The sequence below is a fragment of the Heterocephalus glaber genome, unplaced genomic scaffold, assembly GCF_053883595.1.
Source record: "Heterocephalus glaber isolate CG9 unplaced genomic scaffold, H.glaber_assembly_v1.0 deba00001444, whole genome shotgun sequence".
Taxonomy (NCBI): domain Eukaryota; kingdom Metazoa; phylum Chordata; class Mammalia; order Rodentia; family Bathyergidae; genus Heterocephalus; species Heterocephalus glaber.
Genome location: NW_028258297.1, coordinates 13790405 through 13807867, shown reverse-complemented (window position 1 = coordinate 13807867; position 17463 = coordinate 13790405). Strand labels below are relative to the sequence as shown.

Below are 17463 nucleotides of genomic sequence, written 5' to 3'. Positions count from 1 at the left end.
GACCAAAAACTAGCTTGGACAATATGGGGACTCATGGGGTTTCTGTTCTTACCAGCCCCAATGGAAGGAGGATCTGTGCTGTCCAGCCACACTCCCCAGAATTGGACCTGGTCCCTTAAAAACTCACTCACTGGAGCCCTAATCGCCACTAATATGACAGATCAGAGCCCCACCTTCCTTGTAGACTTATGTGATTTAGGGCTAGTCACTCGGTCCGTGGGAATATTAGAAGTAGCAGGGCCATGTTCAGCACCCCCGTCAACCCCCGGGGGTTCAAGGAGATGATCCACCGACCAAAGAAAAAGGGGCCTCCAGACCATAGACATCTATACATGTCCTGTAGGAAAAGATAAAAGGTGTGATGGGGGACCAGGAAACCACTGTTATTATTGGGGTTGCGAATCTATTGCCCCATGGAAAAATGGTGGTGGGGATGATACGTATTTGGCCTTAGAACGACAAACACCAAGCAGTTCATATACCGTGGGAAAATGTAATCCCATCAAGTTAACCTTAAAACAATGGCAAAATCTGTATAAGGATTGGGAAAAAAAGAAAATCTTAAACAGTGACACTCAATGCGGCTGGAAAAGACCCTGTGACAGACCTCATCATCCAGCATAGCCCAGTACTAGTACCGCCCAAACCGATGGGCAGCATCTATAGAGTCCCCAGCCCTCAAGGGAAAGAGGCCAATACAACTTATAATATGACTGACTGCTCCTGAATCTCCGATCCAGCCATACCTAAAAACCCTTACTGGCATGTATACCTTGTTAAACAGATCTGACTACCCAAGGATGTTACCCAAGGATGCTGGATGTGTTTGAGTCCACATCCCCCGTATTATGTAGGGGTGGCAGTAAATGACACCTACTCAGAAGCTAACCAAGATGAATGTGATTGGAAACAACAGAGGTTGTCAATAGGGGATATAACAGAAAAAGGGTTATGTGTTAAAAATCCAAGTGTTAAGTCTTCTTATCTAGAACAGTGTATGCTCTTATCAGGCACTCACTGCCAGTAATGAAAAATATCTAAAAACTGGAAACAATACATGGTGGGCGTGCACAAATGGTATAACTCCTTGTTTGTCCATGACGGTCCTTAATCAGAAAATTGAGGTATGCGTAATGGTCCACATTTTGCCCCAAGTAACTATATATAAAAGAGACCAGGGTTGAAAATATCTAGCTAAAAGGACACATACCTGAGAGAAGCACCACCCAGCTTTGATTCCTGTATTAACTGCAACAGACATTGTGGGATCAGCAGCTCTGGGTACGACGGCAATAGGACTGCAAGACTCCAACTTCAAGACCCTTGCCCAACAGGTAAAAATAGACTTAGGCTGGCTTACCGAGTCAGTGTCTCATTTGAAAAAACAAGTTGACTCTCTGGCTGAGATGGTCCTTCAACACCATCGAGGTCTCGACCTCCTATTCATGAAAGAGGGAGGGCTATGTGCAGCCCTAGGAGAACAATGTCACTATTATGCTAATAAACCTGAAATAATAAAAAAAATACCCTGGCCACTATAAATAAACACCTTCAAAAAAAATATGATAGATTAAAAAAACAGGAAGGGTGGTTCCAGTCGATGTTTAACTGGTCTCCCTGGTTGACTACCCTTGTCTCTGCCCTTGCTGGACCTCTGTTAATCTTGCTACTAGCTTTGACTTTCAGCCCATACATTATTAATAAACTTATGGCCTATATAAGGGCCTGGGTGGGAGCTGTTTGCCTAATGGTTTTAAACCAACAGGCTAGATACAACCCAGTGCCACTAAAAAAAAAAAAGCCGCACATAGGATTACTTGCTGTGCTAAAATCAGTGGGGAATGTGAGACTGAACAAAAGTTACTCCATTTTGTAATAAGGCCCCATCTTGTCTGCTTCTGTTACACTTCACCATGGGGATGTCGAGTTCCCAGAATGTACTTGTTGCTGTTCCAAAGAAACTACAAGTTAGTCTTATGCCTGTTATGTAAAGATTGGTTGCTACACTATCCCCACTGCCAATGTCTCACTTCTGTACTTTTGCTTGCCAAGTTCCCTCTTGTGACCCCTATAAAAAGACCTCAGTCCCTGAGCCGGGCGCCTCTCTAAACTTGGTGCTTGGAGGGTGCTGTCTGGCCAGACTAATAAAGGTCTGTTTTATGTTCACAACTTGTCCGGTGTGTTCCCTCCCGGGTGATCTTCGCTGTAGTCAGCTCCTCGGAGTGTTTGGTGAGGCCCACGGTCTTACATTAATAAACTGTAATCTTGGCAGTGGATGCAGAGATTTACAAGCTAACTTATTAGTAATAATTAAAATTGAAGAAGGGAAGGAATCAGAGGACAGTCTGAAAAGAAACAATGGAACCCTAGAGCAAGCACATTTGAAAGAGGAATCGAATCAATAAGAAATTTACATATAACTTGTAGAAAATGCTAGTAGATAATTTCTCTTGCTCAATTAAAACTCCTTGTCAAGTGATTTTAAGGTGCCCATGATTTCAATGCCAATGGTCATTGTCAAGTCTCATTTTATTCATATAAAAGCATCTTTTGGCAAAGTTGATTTTTGGCAAAGTTTCATATACTTTGTGGGGGGGGTTATTAGGAATCAAACTCAGGTTCTCGTGCTTGTGATATACATTCTTTATTGAGTCTTTATGTCACCACTGTCTGGTTTTGCTTCCCCACAGCTCCTACCTTCTCAGATTCCTTTGATGGCTTCTCCTGGTCAGCTGTAGCTAGTCCATAACTTTTAAAAGTATAGTATTTGTTCACATACTCCCTAGAATTTTTTAAAACTATGTACTTCTTTACACATTTTAACTTGGCATTGAAAACTTTTCATCACAAGCTTAAAGAGCTGAAAATACACTTTTAAGTACAGGATCTATAAATGAAAACTTTTCTAGTACTATTAATTAAAGCCATCACTACTTAAACCCTATGGAAACTACATACCATAACAACTTAATGAACAATATCACCAATTTTAAAAATATGACAAGCTCTTCAATAAAAAGTATAATTCTTTTTCTCTTTGAAATTGTATTTCCTTCCACTCTACTTTCCTCACAAAATATAACCCTAATGTAATATACTTGAAAAACTTTTGTTGAGTTTCCTTTCATGTTTATGTGCTACAATAATATGTATGAGCACTTAAAACATCTATTTCCCTTTTCTCTAAGTATTCAGATTTTCCCCTCGATTGGCTTAATTTTATATAATTTTCAATACACAACTGAACAAAGCAATATAAAATATTATAAATTCTTGTAATTGAATATTAAACATAGGAGTAAATTTTTTCTGGATAAACATGTCTTGATGAAATTAGATAGTCTTTTTCTTTTCTACAGTTAGCTCATTATCCCTGTATAAGTTTTAGCTGTTATTAATGAAACAGATTCAGACTGTTGTAATTTTTCATTTTTAAAAGTATGAGGAATGAGAAATCTGTTTTATATTCAAAAGTCAATGGGAATAGGTTTGTTATAGCAACATTATTCAGTTTTTTGAACTCCTTCCATATCATATGCCAAAACTCATGTATTGAGTTATAAATTTCCCAAGACTAGGAGAACCACTGAGTGCTTGGGATGAAGCCCCAGAGCCGGAAGGGCAGCCTCCTCCCCTTGTAAAGCCACCCAATCAAGCTGGCTGTGGTGGTGCCACACACCTATAATTCTAGAACACCAGGAGGCTGAGGCAGGACTTCAAATTTGAGCCCAGACCAGGCAACTTAGTGACTTAGCAAGACCTTATCTCAAAATAAAAGTAAAAAGGGCTGGGGAAGCAGCTCAGTGTAAAGATTTGGGTTCAATCCTCAATACTGCCAAAATAAAAAAAATGTAATCAGATCATGCCACCCTTCTGTTTACAACTTTCCCAGGATGCCCATCCCACCCCGAATGAAATATAAATACTTCACCACAGCCTGGTTGGCTATGAACTACTATCTGATTGGTAGCACATGCCTATAATCTCAGGACCTGGGAGGCTGAGCCAGGAGGACTGCTGTCTGAGGCCATCCTGTGCTATATAGTAAGTTCAAGGCCAGCCTGAATTACAAGAGAGACCCTGTCTCAAAAAACCCAATATATACATACATACATACATATACATACATAAATGAATGTCCACATAAACCAGTCAATAACACATAGGACCCTCCAGAATGCTCCTCCCTTAAGAATGTTTCCAGAGCCTTCATAAATTCTTCTCAGTTCTAGTCACAACCTCTAAGAGTATTGGGGTGGTAGTGGGTACAAGTGACTGAGAAAGCAAACATGGAAGGTACACAACAGTGTTCCTTGAACAAGTATTTAATTGTATAAACACTGAAATACACATTTATGTAAGCATTTCTTCTAAGTAGTCAGGAACCACCTCTTTTTAAGTATTGGTAGATTAAATGGATGTTCACATGTTCATTCAACAAACATTGCCTGAATTTCTACTATGTGCCAGGCACTGTGGGAAATGTAACGGACATAAAAATAAATGGCATGCTACTGAGCTGGAAGAGCTCGAAGATATCAACACAGTCCAATAATAGAAAGGGTAATAATTGAGGTACATATGCACTAATGCATGAGGACTGAGTATGCAGCTGTCCCCTGGTATGGACTTTATTGGTTCTAGGACCCCTAGGGATATCAAAATCCACAGATGCTCAAGCCCTTTCTGTAAAATGGCATAGTATTTCCATAAACCCCACACAAATCCTCTCATTTACTTGAAGTCATCACTAGATTACTTATAATATTTAGTAAAATGTAAATGCTATGCAAATAATTGTTAAACTGTGTTGTTCAGGGAATAATGGCAAGAAATAAAGCTTGTACATGTTTACTCAGTGAAGACATAGTTTTTCCCCAAACATTTATCATTTCTTCATGGTGAAAATATTCAATGCCCTTTCTTCTAGCTTTTAACATATATAATATATAATGCTATTTACAGTTATAATTTTTTAAAAATAGATTTTTAATCTACTTTTCTATTGGTTGACTTCATGGGTGTAGAACTTAGGGATATAGGAGCTGACTCTAAATGATTTTGCTAGAGACAATGGTGGACAATTTTACAAAGAAATGACTTTGAGATATGCCTTAAAGCACTAAGTCCAAACCTAAATCCCTGTTTGGACCAGGCAGGTAAATAAGGTATGGGGTTTGGTCACGGTCAGAATCCTGACAAATGGAAGACTTTTTGTACTTCTACAAGGGGTAGCTGCTACTGAGCCCAGGCAAATATTGTCCTATAGGATTGGAAAAATGTTATTAGAATTCTAATATTTCAAGAATAGATGAAAATCAGATTTTTGCATGAAATTAGTCTGCAACTGATTTTTATAAAGAAGGAAAACTCTTTTCAGATCAAGCAAAATATGTTAGCTCAATCTGGCCCACTAGTCAGGAGATTATAAACTCTACCTTAAAATACACATCCACAAAGTGAAGAAGAGAAAAGAGCATTTCAGACATACGGAAAAAGTACATCCCAGGGCCAGGGGTTTAGTTCAGTGGTTCTGCCACCTGCCTCACAAGTGCAAAGTCCAGAGTTCGATCCCCAGTACCCGACCCCCGCCAAAAAAAAGTACATCCTTTATTGAACTCCAAGTTTTACACAGTACAGGAAACAAACAGGGATGTGCTAACCCTTTTAAAGTCATATTAACTTAGGGTTCACTTTTTAAGTCATAGCAAGCTTTCTAGGTAAATTTTTTGTTTATCTGGAATAATGAAAAAGAGTTCCTAATCCAAGATTTTCTTTAGCACAAATAACGAAACGCCTCAAATACAGATATAGGAAAAAATTAATGTCTATATTTAAGTGTTTTTGTAACTCAAAATATGTCAAATTTGAAATATTTCTAGTTGTAAAGGATTAGCCTATGATTTAAGTAGCATTAATGTCTAAAAAGTAAATTTAATAAACTCTGTATACTATAATCAAACTAGAAAATTATTTTAAAATTCCATAAGAATTCTGTTCGTACAATGTGTTCATAAAACTATCTATTTGGAGAAAAATAATTTCTACATACCTTTCTTGCTTTGGGACCCTAAAAGTTGAGGAAAAAAAGAATTGATAAATTTTAAAAAGAATTCAGATACTTTTAACAAAAGCACCATGATTATATACATGTTAAAGTTAGGAGAAGCTGGGTAAGGGCATAAAAGAACTCTCTGTACCATTTTTGCAACTTTTCTGTAAATCCAAACTAATCCTAAATTTAAAAAGCTATTTGAAAAAGAATTCAGACACAACTATAAGCACATACAGAAAAAGCTAAGGTAAAAGTTCACCCATTGATGCATCTTTAAAAGCAGATTCCACACTATTTCTTATGACAATCAAGGATCTATATTTAATGAAATGCCCTGTCACTAAATAATACCAGCCAAAGAAGTACTAGTTTAAAAGGTTCCCAAAGAACTAGGCATGGTGGGGCACACCTGTAATCTCAGCATTCAGGAGGCTGAGGCAGTGGGATCACTGTGAGTTTAAGGCCAGCCTAAACAACATAGTAAGACCCTGACTCAAAGACAAAACAAAACAAAAAGGAAACATTCCAAAGAAGAATTACTGACTGTTTATTGGCATGGACATCAAACTTGAAAATGTGGAAATATTCTTAAATTATATAGAAATAATCTTTCTGTAAAATAAGATTGATGATTTTTATAAAATGGGAACCAGTCACTTAAAGTAGGCAAAGCCATGAAAAAATTTAATAATATTTTCAGCAATGTATTTTCAAACAGATATGTCCTAGAAATCATTTGGAAAACATAGTATTTCAATAAAGATTCATAATTACAAGTACTTTCCAATAATGCTACTTGTAATTTTCTGATTAGGCCCAAATGTCCATCAGATTTCTGGTAAGGAAATTTATGGATCATCTTACTATAAGATTATACACTTTATATACTTGAAGAGCCATACATGGGAAATAATTAGTTCAAGCCATAAATTAATCATTATATAATGTAAATGTTAACATTAATACATATTAGCAATTACATCATGAGCAGTGCATATATTTTACTAGTTCATTCAGCAGATCTTTATTAAGTCATTTTTTTTTTGGTACTGGGGATTGAACACAGGACCTTGTGCTTGCGAGGAAGGTGCAGCACCACTGAGCTAAATCCCTGACCCCTGCAGATATTTATTAATGATTTACACATAAGACCATCTGAGGTGCTGGAGATAATATATAGGTGAACAGCAGAGACTGGTCTTACGAGTTTTACAAATGCGACCTATTTTTATTTTATTATTTGCTATCTATTAGGAGTTAACTTATTTCCATCTTGAAATAAGTTCTATATAGCGCAGAATAGGTAAATAGTATTGCCTCTATTCTCAAGTAACCTTATTTTAAATATGGGCAAATTGTCATCTCTCACCAGTGTTTTAATATGCAGCATGTTAAGGATAAGCTCAGCCCCTCCTTTCTGTATATAAGAAAAGCCATTATGTACTGAAGTAGTTGGCATAACTATCATCTGGTCAGCATTCTGAGAAATAGATATTCCTAGAGTAAAAGTCTATGTATTCACTTCTCTTCCCACATTATGATTTAGTAGACGTGATGGGTTGAACTGTGTCTCTTTCAAGTTTCATATGTGAAAGTCCTAACCTTAGTATCTTAGAATTCGACCTACTTAGAAATAGGGCCATTGCTCATTTAATTAGTTACATTAAGATGAGGCCATCCTGGAAAAGAGTGGGTCCATAAACCAATATGACTGACAAAGACAGGAAACATGGACACAGACACCCAGGGAGAATACCATGTGAAGAATGAGGTTATGGCGCCAAAAACCAAGAAACTATTAGAAACTAGGAGAGGTTGGATAAAACCCTCCTAGGGCCTTCAGAGGAAGCTTAGCCTGCTGACACCTTGAACTTAAGACTTCCAGGCTCTAGAACTGAGAGACAACACATTTCTATCATGGTACTCCGTACCTATCAGGCCCTGGAAATCAATACAATAGACCTGGAGCTGAGTTTCTGGAATCTGCAGCTGTAGCGATATGGACTGGAAGTTCCATGGGCCACAGTTAAGAGAACATTTCTACAAGGATCTAGGAAGAAGAAACTCAAGTCCACATTCAAAAAAGAACAAGTAGGTGCTTATTCTCATAATTTGCCAGTAGTTTTAAATGGGCTTAAGCTCCATTTGCATTCTGCCAGGAATACTCTCCACTACTCCTGCCACTTGTGGAAAACTCGTATTTATATTTTAAAACAAGCTGAAAAGCACCACTCTTTCCTTCCTCTGTCTTCCTCCCCCAATTTAATCAGTGCCAATTTTGAGTTACTCCACTTTAGATCCTTCAGTTATACAGTTGTTACAATCCTTCAGTTGTTACAGTTATAAAAGTGTATTGCAGGTAATTTGTTTAATATCTCACAGCAGGACTGTCACGTTCATCTTTGCATCTTTGGCTTCCAGCCCAGCACCAAACACCAAGAATGCATTCCATACTTTCCCTTAATTAATACATTAAATAATGGAATAAGTAAGTACATTCCCTAACTCCTATGATTTTCATCATAAAGATCTCTTGATGGAAATCACATTTAAGAAAATGAGAAAAGAGATCATCTCAAGCTACATGTTGGTTTCTCTCCATGAAGACGTGACAGGTGAGGGCAGAAAAGTGAAATGAGAAGCTTTATCATGTTTAATTCTGGCTGAGTACTTTGAAACACAATTCATATTCCTACAAAAGACCACACAAAATAACTTTTTAAAGCAGAGAAAGTTATATCTATTTTTAATTAACTGCCAAGGAGATATAAAACATTTTCTCCAAGTTGCAGTAAGAGAGTAATTCAGTGGGATCATCTATTATCATCAGAAGTTACTAGCTTGAGATGTTTACAGTTGGCGGGTTTAGGATGCCATGTTACCATTCTGGCCATCTCCGGTTTGCAGAAACGGTTGGGACTCCGGACCCAGGACCGGAAGACCACTGGTCAGGAGATGGCCAACCCTCCATCGGGGCTACAAAGTTTTTCCTAAACAGATCCCCTCTACGATATGAAGGACTCTTACTACACCCTTCAACACGGGAAGCAGAATTACTTCATGCCTCTTCACCAGTCTCTTTCATCTTCCCCGCTCACCATGAGGAGGCAAAACGCGCGACCTTCACACTCAGCAAAGTCAGAGCTCCGTAGTGTGGACAAACGTTCCCGGGTTGTCAGGACGACAGGCCCCGCCCACCTACGGCTTAAAGTCCGCCCACAGGCCCGCCCACAGCAACCGCGCAGTCGCACTGGGGGTTTTCCGGTTGGTGCCCAGACCCGCCCAGCTCGCGGGTCGGACCCCGGAGAAGTGGAGGCGGTCAGAGCCTCGTCCGGCTGCGGCTTGCGGGGAAGGGCTTGTTGTTTTCCGGATCCTGGGGTCTGGAGGCGGTGAAGTATGCTCTGGGAGAAGACTGCTGGGTGTTGGAAGGGGTTTCTGAACGGCTTCTCTGACGTTGACAGTCTCCCGACCTTCGCGTGGTGTCCGGGCGAATCTTTCTGGGCGGGTGTCGGGGGACGCGGTTAGGGCTGGCGACAGCCACCACAGCCTCGGCCACCCGAGGACGGGGCTCATTTGGGAATCTAGATAGAGACAAATGGGCTCTGCGAGGCGGGTTGCTTTGAACACACAGTAGCCCAGATTCTTCTCTGCTCACGATTCTTTGTACGTAGTTATCCTGCGAAATCCAGGGTCTTTTCCCTAAGGGCAGCCCTCAACAGTGATTGGAAATGTCTTGAAGCAGTTCCCGGTCAAAGCATTCCTCACAGACGAAGACTGCTGCGATCCGGCAAACTCATTAAACTATTTGTCCAAGGTCACAGACTAATTGCACAACCTTCAGATGTTCAGTCTCCTCCCCACAGGAAGAAACAACGGCACTAAGGCCAACGGGAACGCTAGAGCAAATTGCTGCTCTCTTTCCAAAGCCCAGCTGAATTCTCTTAGGACTTTTGGAACTGTCTAAACCCTGTTTTAGCATGAAGTACATAAAAATTACTGGCAGTGTTTATCATCTCTGAATTCGCACTCTATAATGCTCCATCTCTTCCAACGTCATTTGCAAGATTTATTCATAAATAGTACTGACCGAGCTGGTCTTTATGGGTAAAATGTTATTATCCCCATTTAACAAATCTTGGTTGTGTAACAGTTGACATCTCACCTCCCTCCAAATCTTGGTAGTGAAATAAAAACATCTTACTGTTAGTTTCGTTTAGAATTCTAATTCAGCTTACCATAGTTATTTTATATGGAAGTAAGCTTTTGTTTTGAATTAATTTGTCAATGAAACTACTGTTTCATGATACAAAACTTCAACCCTTACTGAAGGGTTATAGGTTTGCTGGCTATTAGGAAGTCTAATGACTTTAAATTTCCCAGATTAACCTTAAAATGGTGGTCTCCAGGGGAACGGACTTAATTCAAGCTCTCATACTATCACCGTCCCTCATAGGGATGTGTTAAATTCTAAAATGCTGAATTATGTTCCACCAGTCACTGTGTTATAAGGGATTATACCAGTAAGCTTTGTTGTCCTCTAGTAATCTTTGTACAGGCTTCATACATCCTAAGAAGGCCTGTTTGCTATTATCAGTTTACCTTTGGACGAGTGTAGTACCTGTGTATCCATCTTCTTTCACCTCACTTGTATAATCTGCCTTCTAGGCCTAGACCCCACTGTATGCCAGCCTTTAACAGGAAACTTTTGGGGCCGGGGATTTAGCTCAGTGGTTCCACCGCCTGCTGGGAAAGAGCAAGGTCCCGAGTTCAATTCCCAGTACCAAAAGAAAAAACAAACAGGAAACTTTCTCGCCACCTACCTCTCTGATTATTTAACCTCTGGTACTGGCAAGTCTGTTTAAGCCAAGTCCCTCAGAACCCAGGGACGAGGAAGAAGGTACTGCCCATCTTGGCCAATTTTCCTTTAGCTTTTACTGTCATCTGAACTTCATGCTAAAATGAATTAACTTTGGGCACTGTAGCGTCTAGTAAAATGACAGTTCTCTGTTACCCTACAACTGGAGCTGGTTAAGTCCTACCCCCTCAGCTTGAGTCACTGGAAAAAATTAATGGGGATTGCATCTTCTCACCACACATTTCCAAAATCTGAGAATAATGGGGGACTCTGGACCCTAACTTGGCTTCCACAACTTCCATGACTTTACACAGGTTAAGCAGCAGCCCAGGTCCCTGCTGGACTTAAATTGTTTCCTTCATTGGAAATCCAAGAGACCAATTTCTCCCAATGGCTCAAAGAAACCTGAACATCTAAGGGTTAACCATACCATAATCTGCTGTAATTCATATAAATCAACCTCAGAGAACTAGAGAAGTTTACTGTGGCCACACTAGCTATATTTTTGCTAGGTAAATTTTTTATTATTTATAATTTGTATTAAAGCCAACAACTAGCCAAGTGTGGCCAATGCCAGTAATCTCTGCACTCACCAGGCTGAGGCAGGAGGATTGTGTGAATTAGCTTGTAAATTACTAGTGAATAGGGGGTTTTATAAGTATTAATTTTGGTTTCTATGTGATTTTTGTTTTTTCAGCAAATCAGGACATTTATTAACTCTAACAAGGAAAGATCTTCATTTAGCTGGTACACTGGCAGCAGGTGCCCAGGAATGTTTTTGAAAATTTCAAAATAAATGCTTATAGCTAGGGCTTCCTCCCAGAGAGACAGACCCCAAGTTTTGTACAGTTGGTGGCTGGAGGCAAGCTGAGCACCTGCCCGTTAATTTGTGGCCTTGGGGTTTGGATAGATCTCTTCTTGTACATAGGGGTGTCTCCTAGTCCTACTCTTAGTTTACCAGCTCTTCTATTGTTTTTTCTTTTAACAATTTTACTGAGTTGTACTTGCTAATGCAATAAAATATACTTATTAAAATATAATTGATAATGAAACCAACATTGTAATCAAAATAATAAGCATATGCATCACCTCCAAAAGTTGCCGCACACATCTTTGATTTACCTTCCTGGTCTCCAGCCCCCCACTCCCCTTTGCAGGCTGCTCTATTTAGTATTTTTAACATCTCTGTGGTCTCCAGCTATGCCGAGAGTAGTCTGAGTGATCCAAATTAACAGCTGTAATTACTGTTACTTTTATTTTTTTCATAAATTTTATTTTATCCTATTCCCAAACCCCCTCCTCTCCCTATGTACAAAAGCTTTGTTTCCATTTTTCCTTCTATTTTCACTTTTTTTCTTGTCGCTTCCTTTCTCCTTCCCTCCTCCCTTTTCCCCTTCCTATTTCCCAACATCCATTTCACTGTTATTTTTAATGCTTTTGCAAGATGATGGATTTTTCAAGGAATACAGTTGTAAAACACTTGGGTCACATAAAAATAAGAGGATACTGAAAGAAATTATGTAATAAGAGTTCAGGGGGGCCGGGGATTTAGCTCAGTGGTTTCGCCGCCTGCTGTGCAAGCGCAAGGACCCGAGTTTGAGCTCCGGTACCAAAAGAAAAAAAAAAAGAGTTCGGGAAATTAAGCAGACAGGGGAAGCTGAATACAGTACTTGGAAGAGAATGAGAAAATCTAGAAAATTAAGTAAAATGACAAAAGGGGGGGCATGTCTAGAATTTCAAAGAACCAAATATAGTAATAGGAGTTTTCCAGGAAAGGGGGATAAAATGGAGCACAGAGGCAGGAAACCATGATAATTAAAATTATTAGGAAACAAAATAATTAAAATTATAGGAAAAAATAATTAAAATTTTCCAATTAAAAATATGTTTAGATTGTTAGACTGTCTAGCAGAGTGAATGAAAATATACATTAACATATTATAAAATTTCAAAATCTTCACAGAATGTTATGTAAGTTTCTTAGGAGAGGAAAAAATATATCACACTGAAGGATCACTCATTGGAACTGCTTTGAGTTTTTTTTTGAGACAGGGTCTCACTTTGTAGTCCAGGATGGCCTTGAACTCACTATGTGGCCAAGGCTGGCCTCAGACTCACAGTGATCCTCCTGCCTCAGCCTCCCAAAGACTGGGATTACAGGCCTGCACCACCACGCCCAGCTGAACTTCTTAATAGCAGTGGTGGAAGCAAAACTACAGATGAGCAATTGCTTCAAAATGTTGAAAGAAAAAGGCTTTCTAGCTTAGAATTCTATACCCAACTGAACTGTCAACCAAATATAAAGTAGTCAATAAAGGCATTTTTAGATAGCCCAGGTCCCATTTACATTCCATGTACCATTAGCCATAGAAGATGTGCTCTACCAAAAACCAAAATAAAACAACAAAAATACAACATGGAATGTGAAAAATACCACATAGGAGAATGGTTTAGGTGATATCCCAGGATGACTCTTGTGGCCCTTGATGCAGAGTCACCAGTCTAGAATCAAGCAGTAATACATTGGTGGCTGTCACCAAGATCACTGTCACCACTGAATCATCGTTTTCACCTGAGGACACTGGCAAGGCTGGTCCAGGTTTGTATGAATACTTGCCTTGACCATGTGATGAACTGAATGGCTGCTTTCTTCTGTGCTACACTGACGGCCAACTAAGGACACTGCATTTTGTAAATTTTGTTTCACCTGTTTCTGAAAGCTGAATGTTGGGATTTTTGTGTGTGTGTGTGTGCAGGGTCTTGCTATGTAGTTCAGGTTGGCTTGAACTATGTGGCCTAGGCTGGCCTCAAACTTGTGGCCTTCCTCCTGCTTCAGTCGCCCAAATAGTGGGCTTATAGGTGAGGCCACCATGCCTAGCCTTTGGTAAGTTTAAAGCAAAAAAATAGTCTTGTCTCTGTTTTCACTATTCAGTGGCCAGAAATCAAGTATGAGTTGTGCACCTAATTTCACATGCTTCAGTTGTGGAGAGCTAAAGATTCACTCGCGATGTTGCTAATAATTTAAAAGGAACCCATAAATCCTAGGGAAGATAAAACCAAACTAGGACTACTTGGCTTTCATATAGGAAAATTATTATTTTTCTACATGCAGAAGTATTGCACCTTTCCTTAAATTCATGCTTGCTGCTCAGATTGTCAAAACCAAAGATATTGTTTGGGGCAGTGTTCTTGGTGGGAAAACTAAACCAAGAGAAATTAGGGAATCATTAATGGTTATCTTGGTAGAGATGGCAAGAAAATGCAATTGGAGAGGGGCATAATAGGACTTCTAAGACTTTTGTTTTCAATTTCATAGCTTGATTGATGGGTACTCAGATTTTTAAAACTTTCATTTTCACATATTTTATATACTGTTTTTATGTATAATACATATCATTTTACAGCTGAGATTAAATACAGGAAAACATTGGTACCTGGCTTTCAAATTATGAAAGATGAAAATTTTGCCAAAATGCCTAAAGGAGGGGGCAGGTCAAGTCATAATGAGACTACATTATAGTTTAGGACTGAACCAAAATAAAAATAATGGGGAGATTTATGCAGCACAGTGATTTTTAATTGGATATGATGCTATGATTTTTATCTGCTTTTTATGGTAGTTAATTATAAAGTAACCTTTAAAACTGATCTAAAGATGTTATTTTTGTTTCTTTTTTTTTTTTTTTTTGTACTGGGGATCGAACTCGGGTCCTTGCGCTTGTGCAGCAGGCGGCGAAACCACTGAGCTAAATCCTCGGCTTATTTGTTTCTTGCATGACCTTCCAAATAATTTCATCCAAAGCTAGTATGTGGGGCTGAGAAAGGTTGCTACCTAGGGAAGGGATTAAGGGTTGGTAGGGCAGTAGCCCAGTGAGGGGGATGGGAGCCCAAAGGGTGTTGGGTGAGGTGCATAGCAGAGGCCTAGCATGAGTTGAGGGCATCTCTGGGAAGAGAGGATGGTGGTCCAGGTTGCTGGAGTGGGAACAGGGAGAGATGTTCTAGAACAGGAGTGGTACAGCGTAAGTTGTCTGAGCCAGAAGAGTAGGTGGGGAGGGAACAGGATGTGTGTGCGGTGCTGGCAGTGTGTTCTGGCACTTGGTGGGAGAGCCCACAGTAGTGTGTGCTGAGCGGTGACAGTGACAGGAATTTCATTACGTAGTAGGAGAAGGGGTGACGATCTAAAAAGTAAATTTATTAATAATGCAAACCAGATTTCTCATTATTGGACAAGAATTATGAGTATGGTAGACAAAACAATAAACTGTACAGCTGGAATTGAATATTATTGATTTACATAGAGAACATAGATGCACACACATCACCTCAGTCACATCTACATGTGTACACATTTGCAACTTTGTCACTTAAGAGGCCCCAAGAACAGTGACAGCCCCCTAGTAATGAGCACTTCTAGCACCAGATCTTGGTTTCTAATATATTCCCTGTGGATAGTAGTTTCCATTCTCCACTAAAAGAACCGTAGAGGAATAATTTAACAGTAGTGAATCTTGGCACACATCCTTTCATCATGCAATCAAAATGAGCATCATAATGGAACCCATGGGAATTGTGTCTACCTGATAGGGCACAATGGTAGGGATTTTATGAGTTAATCCCTACAACTATAACATGTAGTGGGAGTTATTTTCTAGGTTTATGCTGTAATGGCACCTTTAAAGAGTCTCCTGTCCTTAGTAGCAGTAACAAATGACAAGGAAGCATGATTGATGTCACCAGATGTTCTTCATACACACCCTTGTAGGATGTCCACTTCACCATCAATCTGACTGCCCATCTGCAATGGGTTGCCAACCTGCCTAAATCAACCGTTTCTTCTAGCCTTCTGTAAAGTACTCTTGTAGATTTGATCAGGGCTCTTAAATAAATCTGGCCTTGCCTTGAGAGCAGGGTAAAGACATTTTTCCTTTTGATGATAAGGAAACTAAAGCTCAGAAAGGTTAAGTAAACAACTGTGCAACACATTATGCAGCTGGAATTCCAATCTAGTTCTAGCTCATTCCACAGGCATGAAAGGAAGTATGGCTACATATCTACACTAATCTCACATACTGTTTCCTTCAGAGGACTTGTCACAGTTCATATTTATCTTGTGTGCCTACTGTCTCTCTTAAAAGAAATCAGTTCTGTAAGAACAAGTTATCTTAACTGGTTTAAGCTGTCTCCCAATACCCAAAACACAGACATGCTCAATAAATATTTATCAAATGTAAAAAACCAGTTACCATTTCCCCAATACGACAAAGGTCTTTTTTTCTTTAAGATTACAATGGATACTTGTAAAATGTTCTTTTTGTCTTTTCTTTAGATGTGTTATCTACAAAAGTGGATTAATTTCCATGTTAAATGAAAATGGCCAATTCTTTAAGAGGAGAAGTATTGAACCTGTACAAAAATGTAAGTAATTATATTGCCAATTTTATAAATGTTGTTCTACAACATGGATTGTTTCGAGATATATAATCTTTCTTTTTTAAGCTGCTGTATCTTGGACGGGACTATCCAAAAGGAGCAGAGTATTTTAAAAGGCGTTTGAAGAATGTTTTCCTTAAAAACAAAGATGTGAAGGACCCAGAGAAGATCAGAGAACTTATTGAACGAGGCGAATTTGTAATGAAAGAGCTAGAAGCCTTATACTTCCTTAGGAAATACAGAGCTATGAAGCAACGCTATTATTCAGATGTCAACAAAACTAACTGATCATTATTATTATAGGTTGGCTGAAAATCAGTGCCAGCTGTCTATATCAAATATTGTGAAATAAACCTAAAAATGGCAACACATATGTAAAAATATCTGAGCTGTCTTACTGAACTAAAATAACTTTCAAGCTTTACTGATATTAAGAGCTTTGGCCACAATTTGGTGCTCAATTTTTATTACTAAAATAGCTGTGCTACCAATTGTAACTGAGTACTCAATATAATACACTTAATTCTCCATTTTACTGAGAGAACACCATTTAGTAAGCAAAATAATTTCTTACACATTTATTGCTCTTAACTTTTGAAGTACTTTTATTTTTGACCCAATCTGGTACACTGACGGACATGTTCAAGGTCTGTTACAAAACAGACCCTAGTAATAATTTAAATGCAATTCTAGAAATATGAAGATTATGTCAGACCTTAAAATAGCCTGACAATGATTGGCATTATATAACTTCTGTTATTTCCATTCATTTTGCTGCTGGCTCCTCCTGAGTCTTAAAACAGATCACCATTTATATATAGGTTGTTTTCTTCCATAAAAAATAATATTACTTTACTTTTATTGTCATAAAAGCAACTTGTTTTGGATCTACTTCTATGGGTTAACGTGACAATGGACCGAATCCTAACAGGATTTTAAGTTTAAATAAACACTTAAGCCTTTTTATAATATGCTTGGTAACTTTTAAAAATAAAGAATATTTCTAACTTAAGAGCTGCTTTTTAAGATTCACTGGTATACTTACTTTAGTGTTTGTGCATTATAACATATTCCCTGTCAGTTGGGGGGCAAATGTTTTAAATTTCCATCTAGAAATACACAT

The 17463-nt window shown here is 38.8% G+C and overlaps 2 protein-coding genes across 10 annotated transcripts in view; one reads left to right on the top strand and one right to left on the bottom strand.

Moving 5' to 3' along the window:
* The window catches only part of Dnai7 (dynein axonemal intermediate chain 7), a 77717-nt gene extending 68457 nt beyond the window's left edge, over window positions 1–9260 (bottom strand). For 3 of the 9 annotated variants that reach the window (XM_087213986.1, XM_021259082.2, XM_087213988.1), the window contains exon 1: window positions 1211–1318. In XM_087213986.1, coding sequence (XP_087070112.1) covers window positions 1211–1261 — 51 coding nt within the window. In that variant the 5' untranslated portion in view covers window positions 1262–1318. Of the gene's footprint in view, window positions 1–1210; window positions 1323–6052; window positions 6071–9112 lie in introns of those variants that run through there. The other 6 variants (XM_087213989.1, XM_087213990.1, XM_087213987.1 and 3 more) reach the window with 5 other exon arrangements.
* Window positions 9261–9309: 49 nt separating this feature from the next.
* On the top strand, window positions 9310–17352 carry Etfrf1 (electron transfer flavoprotein regulatory factor 1). The gene is made up of 3 exons (XM_004845747.4): window positions 9310–9449; window positions 16237–16325; window positions 16407–17352. The coding sequence occupies exons 2-3, from the start codon at window positions 16275–16277 to the stop codon at window positions 16626–16628; spliced, it is 273 nt and encodes a 90-aa protein (XP_004845804.1). The 5' UTR covers window positions 9310–9449; window positions 16237–16274; the 3' UTR covers window positions 16629–17352.
* The last annotated feature ends 111 nt before the right edge of the window (window positions 17353–17463 follow it).

Excerpts from the sequence above, each read along its gene's own strand:
- Etfrf1 (XM_004845747.4), top strand. The coding sequence starts at position 16,275 with ATGAAAATGGCCAATTCTTTAAGAGGAGAAGTATTGAACCTGTACAAA. Across the intron at positions 16,326-16,406 it reads TATTGAACCTGTACAAAAAT|CTGCTGTATCTTGGACGGGA; the intron begins GTAAGTAATTAT and ends TTCTTTTTTAAG.